The sequence below is a fragment of the Pterocles gutturalis genome, unplaced genomic scaffold, assembly GCF_000699245.1.
Source record: "Pterocles gutturalis isolate BGI_N339 unplaced genomic scaffold, ASM69924v1 scaffold19916, whole genome shotgun sequence".
Taxonomy (NCBI): Eukaryota; Metazoa; Chordata; class Aves; order Pterocliformes; family Pteroclidae; genus Pterocles; species Pterocles gutturalis.
The window spans coordinates 1-9,643 of NW_010098311.1; the positions used below are offsets into that span (position 1 = coordinate 1).

At 40.4% G+C, this 9,643-nt stretch overlaps 1 protein-coding gene across 1 annotated transcript in view; it reads right to left on the reverse strand.

Annotated features, from left to right (window-relative positions):
• Positions 1-613: 613 nt before the first annotated feature.
• Positions 614-9,643, reverse strand: part of LOC104461105 (dynein heavy chain 5, axonemal-like) — a gene marked incomplete at its 5' end in the record, with an annotated part of 77,565 nt that continues 68,535 nt past the window's right edge. Inside the window, 3 exons of the mRNA XM_010072571.1 lie at positions 614-853; positions 2,201-2,422; positions 7,322-7,530. Of these exons, the coding sequence (XP_010070873.1) occupies positions 635-853; positions 2,201-2,422; positions 7,322-7,530 (650 nt within the window). The remainder of the gene's footprint in view (positions 854-2,200; positions 2,423-7,321; positions 7,531-9,643) is intronic.

Genomic DNA, 9,643 nt, shown 5'->3' on the forward strand with positions numbered 1-9,643 from the left:
TTTAAGCAGTCTTTAACCCACGACAGCATAAACAAGTGACTATTCAAGGAAAAGGTAGCATCCATTTGTAAAACCTCCCAGTAAGTTTACAAATGCAAAATCAAAGGATCTGTGCATTGGAATACATGCAGACAAACATAAAGTTTTACCAGACGTTTAATTCACTTGTCATTACAGCTTTAATAATGCTATGGATGGTAAGTTTTTAGCTACAAAGTTGAATTTAAAAAGAATTATAGCATATTATGAAGAAGTCCTGTATTAGGAAGATGCCATCTACAAAAGAGCCACCATAAATGTTAGAGCAGTTGTCACTATTGTAAGCACTTTTTTTCATAGTGTTTTCATTATGAGCAAGCTAGTTGAGTATATTCTCAGTTGCTTTATAGCAGCTGCCAAATTTTACACCTGCAACTGTTTTCCCTCAGATATTCCCAGGTTAAATACATTTATCATTTTTGCTGTAATGGAGCAATCTGATCTATGTGTAATTAACCCAATCTCTATACATCATTTGTTAATTCCCATACCCCCATGACAAGGTAGCCACCACTTTCTCAATAACAACAGAAGTCCTGCTGGCTCCAGATTAATCTCCCTAGGTGGTTCTTTCTTTATAGATATCTTTTGGACTTTATTTTGTATTGCAGAGCAGTGCAACCCCCCGTAAAGTCCAATGATCAGGATTCTTCACTGTTTTCAGATACAAAGAGAAAATGTAGGTCAGATCTGTTCTCCGAGGCTTTTTGTAGACAGGGCAGGAGTACACACTTCCTTGTTGCTTCTTTGGGTCATGTACTGCTGTTGTGCTAAGAGCATACACATGGACTACAGGAAGACTTGTGAACAGCACCTGAGAATGTTAAAAGAGACATGGGGCTCAGGACTGGAGAAGCAGGATAGGGAGTTTGAACTCCAAATGCTGTAACTAGATTCAGTGATGACCTTCAGCAAAAGCACCAGCACCTCAGCAGAGGTATGTGTGAGAACACAAGCCCTGTGCTTACTACTGCATTGACCCTAACTTTAAGCCAGTGACAGCTCAGGGAAAACAGACATCAGAAGACTGGAAGAAAAAGAAAGCAGCAGAAACCTGGAAAACTGCATGCCATAGAAGTAGATGGAAAAACAATGGTTCTAGGAGGCAGAGACACCATTTTTTTTTTGCATCCTTTGCCCCTTTGATTAGTGTTCCCTGTTCTTTCCCCACCTCCTGTTCCCTGAATGCCAGGACTGGAGCTGCAAAGACCAAGCTGCATTTAACAAGCCTCCTTCTTCCCTCTGCACTGCTGGCAATGGAACTTCTAAGATCCAAGGTGCTGCTTGGGTGTTCATCCAGATTAGATCCCCTTAGGTCTTCCAGCAATATAAAGTATTCATTGGCAGGGGGGAGAAAAGACCCCAACCCAAGAGCAACATGGAGGCTTGCTGAACACTCAGGAGCACTTCAGTAAACTCCATGTTTGAAGGTGTCTTTTGACAAACCAGGCAACAGCTGTCACTAGAAACTACAACTGGCAAGGTTTGCTTTGGAAAATTTTGCTCTCAGCCAGACGCGGAAGTGTTTTACCTATGGATAGGAATTACCTCAGCTCTAATTCCAGGACAGTTATCAGTGGTTTGGAAAAAGCTTACCAGTGGAGACAATGGCAGCTTTGCCTGTGACCACAGCATCTAATCACTACTCCATAGCTAGGTTTTAAATCTGCTTAGTCACATCAGTAAAATGTAACTCCATGCATGGATAACTGGGCATAAGCCCAGAACTGATACTCTTCGCCCTATTAAAAAACAAACACCAGGGATTTCTAGTCATCCAAACACTGACCTCCATTGCCACTGTCATCAAACCCAGTCCTGGGCTTTGGAAGTTATGAAAGGGTCTCACTTGGTCAGTCAAAAGAAATCTGATTATGGTTTGCACTATTTTATTCAAACAAAGCTGTGCTTATAGCCCCCCTGAAGCCAAGGAACCTGGCATCTGGTCTGCTCTAGTGCAGTACATCCTAAATTCATTTTCTGACTGAAGTCTTTTTGTTCGGTTCTGGTGGGTAAACACTCTGTGCTCTTCCCAGCCCTGCTTGTGTTTTACCTGCTTAAAATCTGCTGTGAAACCACTGCTGCAGGCACTCAAAATACTTCCTGGTGTTCCCTGAGCACACTACATTATGCCAGTCTGTCATGTTCACTTGACCCTTACCTTTGGTGCCGACTCAATCAGCCTACAGTTTCTGCGGTCCCAGCCTGCCCCTTCGAGGAAAAGGCCATATATGTAAACCCCACCAATGTCAGCAGGAGGAGGGCCAGTAACATCTTCTTTCATCATCTTGGTCACTTCATTGTGTAAAACAACGCTGTCGAGTGCCCAGCCTTTTGCTAAATTCATGCGAGTTGTCTCTTGCTTCATAGCAGTTAGGAATCCCTAAGGAGATTGAATACAGCATAGACTGTTTTAAGATACTTGAACTTACCCATTTCAAACTTTTTTTTTCCTATATAATAGTGACATCAGCAGTATAAAACTTCATCCCAACAGAATTTTATCTGCATACAAAACTAAATTAAGTTGTGTAAATCCATTTTTTTTCCTATATTTTCCCGGTACAATGCATTCTTACATACTTGGTGTGCTTGTGTTGGTGCTAAGAAGCCACCAAATTGGCTTATATAACATACTGGAAGCTGCATGTATAGCTGATCTCACCTCACATGCCTACTTTACAACTAGCCAGAGGGAGAATGTTTACAAGGTTCCCAGATTAATGTGTTTTGTGAGTTTCCAAATACAGGTAATAGCTAAGCCACAAATAACACAGCTATTTCATGTGCTATATTACTCACCTATTCTAATACTGACATTATAAAATTGCTTTACAGTCAACAAATCACGAAGTATTTTACAGAATACAAAGGAAGTACAAACTGGAATCATGCAATTAAATAGTGAAATGCCTCTGTCGCTTGGCTCAGTGCAAATATATTAATATATTAATATGCATATACTTAATATAAAACAATAACATACTATTGTAGACAACAGCAACATAAACTCACAGCACTTCAGCAGCACAGAATGAAAATGATTCTCTGTTCTGAAGAGCTACAATCTCATGATATGCTTACAAGCTATCACAAGACAAGCCAGGCTAAAGATGCTGGTTAGCTTCTCTCATGTAACTGTCTGTGTGCACGTACACTGCCGTACATGGAAGTGCCTCAGTCCTAAGAGACAGGCGAGTACAGACTGCTTCGCACTTCCAGTGGACAAGCTGTGGATGGACACCTTATTTTACCCTATGGAAATCCATTTGCGTAGCCATGAGATGAATGAATAAAACACAAAAATTGAAGATGCAAGAGCAAGAGGGACTTACTGAGAAGGACAGCTTGGAAGGAAGAAGTTTCAGGACAGATTTCAGAGCAGAGAAAGAAGGTATCTGGAGACAGAGATGGGAGAATACAGAGCTGCACGGGGAAAACACAAAGGTGGGTATTAGAGAGCCAACAGCACAGCCAGGAAAAAAATCAAGCTTTTTCTTTTTCTTCAGTATTCACAGTGCAGGATGCTCTGTTGAGCTGCTGTCAGGGACAAATGAATGGAAAGAAGTCAGATGCAGAAACATGAGCACGTTGGTCTACTGAATGCAGGGGCCAATGTCTGGCTGCTGGGACTGGAGTGCTTTTGCACATGCTAAGGACTTTGTAGCTACGCAATACCCTTCGAGTTATGAGAACATGAGATGACATTAATGAACTCAGATGTTTCAGTTAACTGACATTGGTTGCTTCTCATTAATATCATTCCAGAGACCTCAGGACAAGTGTTTTAAAGAGGTTTTGTGATAGACCAGATAATTGTAATTGTGTTTGAAGTAGTTGAGAACCCTAGCATATAGCTAAGGGAGACAGGATTAAAGGCCAAGTTCTTCTATCAGAAATGCCATTAAATGAAAGCAAAATCCTTGTAGTTAATTTGGGGAATTTTAATTTGTAGAAACATGCTAGTACCAATAGTTCAAAATACGTGAAGCGTTCACTGCCAAAAGGCCCCAGGGGGCTACTGGATCCCAAATAAACTGAAATATTAAAGAAAGAAGAGCCTGAAGAGGACAGGACAGAGAAATGACTGTATTAAGGGAATAAGTTCAAAGGCACTGTGGAAACACTAGAATAAAATTAAGCTCGAAGCTGTGAGTTGTCTTCAGGGATAAGATTTAGACTGCAGACTGTTCTTACAGAGATGGAAGGACCTATATGCTGGCTGCAGTGGGACTTTTTTTGTAACACTTATCTGCTCATTTGAATGAATCCTAGACAGTGTCTAAAGACTGTGAGCTGGAGGTTCAACTGGGTATCCCAGAGCAGGTGAATGGCACAATAAACAGCAAGAAAGAAACAAGTGGCTTGAGGTGCCACTGTATGGCTGAGGGCTTGGCTCCTCCCAAACCCTCTGTCAGGGACATAATGGCCCACTTGCATGACATTTGTTTTGATTTCTGGTAATCATTGCCCTGATTTTTTTTGTTTGTTTGTGCATTTTGGTTTTTTGGGGTTTTTTTAAAAAAAAGGGGGGGTGGGGGGGGGAACATTTTGAGAAACGGGAAAAATGTCTTCTTTCTTCACCTGCCTTTTCCTGAATTTCTTCCTGGCCTGGTCACTGAAGGCTGCTAAAGCTTTGTCCCTTTGGCTTCTAACAACCCATGCAAACTAACTCTGAACCTTCTAGTGAGGGAGAAGCAGGCATCTACAGAAGCTATGACAAGAAATATGGAAATCAGTTAAGTCTATTGCTTTCACAACCACATTGCCTCCTTTGCCTTGCTTAGGAGGTTCCTTGTTTGTCACTTATTTTGCAATTTCTACAGCAAGCAAATTATGGCAGGGGTGGTTAGTGGGCACTGAGGAATGGAGACATTGTACTTCTTATTCACATTGATTTGGCATTTAAGGGTCTTAGAAATAGGCTGAGGGTTCATTATTCCAAGTACTATACAACCAGAAAGACAGTTATGCCTCACAGGGTTTACAATCCACATATAGGAAAAGTGACAGCAACTGGATACAGGGATGCAAACAAGGAAACAATAAAACAGTGTCAGCCACAATATGGAAATAGGGAGGTAGAAGTGAGATATGCAGTGTCAAGTTTTTTGAGGAAAAATACAGTGACATCAGATTAACTTCCAGGAGGGAAGAAAATTCAGGGCACTTCTTGTTTTGTTCACCCCTGTTATCTTGGCCCAATGCAGACACACACAGTGAATCAGATTTCTTTTACATAGAAGCCTGAGCCTGCTCTCATTTGAATCACTATAAATAAAGATTAACTTCTGTGAAATTATTGAATTTATCCTAGTGTATAAACAGTCCAAGAGAAGGCAGTCAAGTCCAATATTATTTTTTATTGCCAGAATGCCTCATTCTCCCAGTGCTATAAATCTGCTTTATTGTCTTGTGTTATCCGTGGTGTTTATCCATTGACTATAAAGCAAACAGTGAGATCTATGCACGTAGGCAAATTACAAACTACTTAGGAGCTGCCTTTCATCTCACAAATGAAAGAATTTTTCTGACATTTTTTCAGGTATTACAAACAACCCATTTGAAGTGTAGCACTAATACTTTATCACCTCAACTTGCCTGAGAAGATGAAAATAAATTTTTTAAACATATGAAATACTGATTTTTAAACCGAGCGATATGACTATTAACAAAACAATACATAACTAAATAGAAAACAAGTATTTTCTCTGAGCCACTCCCATGGCCTGGGTACACAAAATGGAAACTGTAAAAATAACCATCTGATTCTTAAGCTTGTGATTGTCAGCACAAATAAAGTTTTAAATCAGGTAAGCACATCTCATGCTCAGATTTTTTTTTTTCTCTGCACACCATATATTTAGGGACTTTCATAACTACGTGTTATGAAGCGTTTATTTTTTTTATTTCTGGAGGCTTTCTCATTTACTATGGTCTATTAAATCACAGCTTTTTTGGGGACATTTTACTTTGATTATTTGGCAGCTTTTTTGAGAAATCCAGATGTATGCATCAAAAAAAAAAAAACAAACAAAAAAAAAGTAGGATGCCCAATTGAGCCTGGTAAAATTTCAGAACTGACACAACCTCAAAGCACAAAAAAGCCAGCTAAAATGGCCACTACAAAATCAGTATCAGCTCTTGCTCATCTGTAGTGCAAAAGCAAACACCAGCAAAACCAAAAGCCTATTAAGGGTTGCATCTAGACTGATCATTGCAGAAGTTTCAGAATATTTCAGAGTGCCACTATCAACATGTTGCTAACAAACCAAGTATAGAAGCATAATAATTTTATTAAAACTCCTCTTCCTCATACTTTTGCTTGGGAACCCTTTGCTCAGGGATTCTAAGAGCACACTTCCATGCTACAAAGTGGTATCATCAGATAGCTGGCACAGACAGGATAGATGATAGATGGATATTTCCCAGCAGTAGACCTAGAGAATATTTGCCACTGTTGCTTTCTCTATTCTAGGCAGCTGTATCAGCTAGCTTTTGCATTGCTAACAAGTACCGAGATTAAAATAGATCTTTAAAATAGCTTTTTGCTAAGGCTTCACAGAAACCTGTTGGCAGGATACTCTCACAATGACTCACTTCCACAGCTCCTACTTCCCACAAACATGTTAATCATAAAAAGCTTTACTGAATGTGGATAGCTGTGCAAAGAAACTACACATCATCTAGGTATGTATACTTCTTTTAACTCTGTTCTCAGCTGTTCCCTTTTTTGTGTTTCATTTTGTGCCAGGTTTTTATTTTAGATGGTGCAGGCAAGAGGCTGTATTTTTTATATGTTCTCTGCAGACCAAGTCTGGCACAATTCTGGGGTGGCATAAATAACAAAACTTCCATTTCAAGGAACTGATTTGCAAGGATTGAGAGCCAAGTTCAAATTTCTTCTTCCTGTGTCAAAGTTTTGAACCCTACCTTGTTTTGTATTCAAAAGGATTTTTATACAATGAATGAAAAACAGATTACTCTAACAGAGGAGGGGAAAAAAGGAGGATAACATCGCATTGTGAGAAGATGTATTTAACCAATTTCTACACTATAATTAAAGCAACCAGAAGGTGCAGTCCATTATTTCAGTAACTTTATTTTGGTATAGCAAAAATTTCTTCAGTAGATGTTGAACTTGATTTATTGTACATATATGCTAAAAAATTGAATTTAGATTACATTTCTTATAGTCATGATTGAGTCAACTTGAAGTTCTCTTAAGGTCTAATTTAACTGTTACATAGGAGTTAGAAAGATCAATATCTGGCAGTCTTACCTGCGGATTAAAGAATCCTGTCATCCAGAACTGATTTGGTCGGCCATCCTGCAGCCAACTGCTGAACTGCTGGTTTCTTTCAAGAAGCTCAGTAAACCAAAATCCTAAAGTAGACGATTCCCAGGAAATCCTAAACCATAGTTTTGGAATTCTTGCATCATACATACTATCTAAAGCATCTTGCAATTCTTCTGACATAATTATGGTTCCTGGAAGATAAGTAAAACATTCAGAATGAAGTTTCCCCTAGCTTCCAAAGGCAATTAAAACTTCCAAACAACATGCTGAGTCTAATAAACCCTCTTTTGTTGTTCCTTAATTGCACACATGTTGTACTAAAGTCTTATCAGTTTGCAGTTAATTTGCTCAGACTTATAAGACTTGATTAAAAGTTAAAGGTGACAAGCTAAGTGATATTTTTTCTGTTATTTTGATCAGAAATAAAGGTGTTTTTTAAACAACTCTTTCTCCCTAGCACATAATATTTATATTCATTATATTCACAGTATTTGGAATGTGATTAACAATTTAAATTTTTTAATATATTTTAATAGTTCCCATATATGTGATCAATGATAGAGATATACCGTGTAACTCATCTATACCCTATGCATGTACTGACAGCAATTATATTCATGAAATCCACTGTTATTAATGATAACTTTGTACATTCCCATTATCAAGATTCCCAGTGGGAAAGCAGTACGTAGGATAAACCTAGAGGCAAAATTTTTTATACATTTTTTTGGCAGTGGCAGTGTGTATTCACATATTCCATGCATAGTACCGTTGTCTCCATTAAAATATTGGCATTTTTTAAGACAATTATTTTTCTGTGACACTCACCATTCCATGTGCCAGAAGTTCCTACATCTTGTCAGGCTGTACTCTCAATAATACTGAGACCTGGCACATGGCCATGCCTCAGGACGCCTCCTCTATTCCAGCTAAAATATTTTAAATTACAGAAACTCGCCTGGTAGCCCCCATTCCAAATAAATGTTCATGTAATACCAATGTTCGATGCATCATCGTACACACAACTGCTGTAATTGCCACAAGGACTTCACAAGATACCAAACAGAATTGGGTGGCCTCTACCACAGAACATGTAAAAGAAAGAGAAGTGGTCGGGGTGACTGCAAAAAAGAGTTGCAGTGGCCCATCCAAACATACCTGTATGGAAATGCAGCCTGTAATAAGTAAGCATATCAAATCCCTTCCTTCCATTGCAGTTGGGAGGTGCCCAGTTCAGGGGAAGTAGAAGCATATCCAGAAATCAAACACCAGCTTTGAATGTAGAAGAATGCAATGGCTCCCTGAACACTTGTATAACAGTGTGTGCAAATCTGGTACTTTCTACTATGTATCAATGGCAAATAGGCTTCACTTTCTTCTAGCAGACAATGACCTGTTCTCATTTATACACACCTTTTTTTGTGCAACAAATGCTATGAGAAAACCATCAACTTTTACGAAACTGCAAATATTAAAAAAATACTGCCTATCCTATTGTGGTGGGTTGACCCTGGCTGAATGCCAGGTGTCCAGCAAAGCCGCTCTATCAATCCCCTCCTTGGCTGTACAGGGGAGAGAAAATATAGTGGAAGGTTCATGGGTCATGATAAGGACAGGGAGATCACTCACCAGTTACTGTCATGGGCAAAACAGACTTGACTTGGGGAAATTGGTTTAATTTATTACCAATCAAATCAGAGTAGGGTAATGAGAAATAAAAACTAAATCTTAAAACACCTTTCTGGGCTCAACTTCACTCCCGATTTCTCTACTTCCTCCCCATGAGTGGCACAGGCGGATGGGGAATGGGGGTTGTGGTCAATCCATCACATATTGTCACTCCTTCCACCTCAGGGGGAGGACTCTTCACACTCTGCCCCTGCTCCACTGTGGGGTCGTTCCTACAGGAGACAGTCCTCCATGAACTTTTCCAATGTGAGTCCTTCCCATGGGCTGCAGTTCTTCATGAACTGCTCCAGCCTGGGTCCCTTCCATAGGGTGCAGTCCTTCAGGCACAGACTGCTCCAGCGTGGGTCCCCCACGGCGTCACAAGTGCTGCCAGCAAACCTGCTCCAGCCTGGGCTCCTCTCTGCACAGGGCCACAGGTCCTGCCAGGAGCCTGCTCCAGCATGAGCTTCCCACGGGGTCCCACCCTCCTTCAGGCGTCCACCTGCTTCAGCGTGGGGTCCTCCACAGGCTGCAGGTCAGTACCTGCTCCATCATGCACCTCCATGGCTGCAGGGGCACAGCTGCCTCACCATGGGCTGCACCATGGGCTGCCGGGGGATCTCTGCTCTGGTGCCT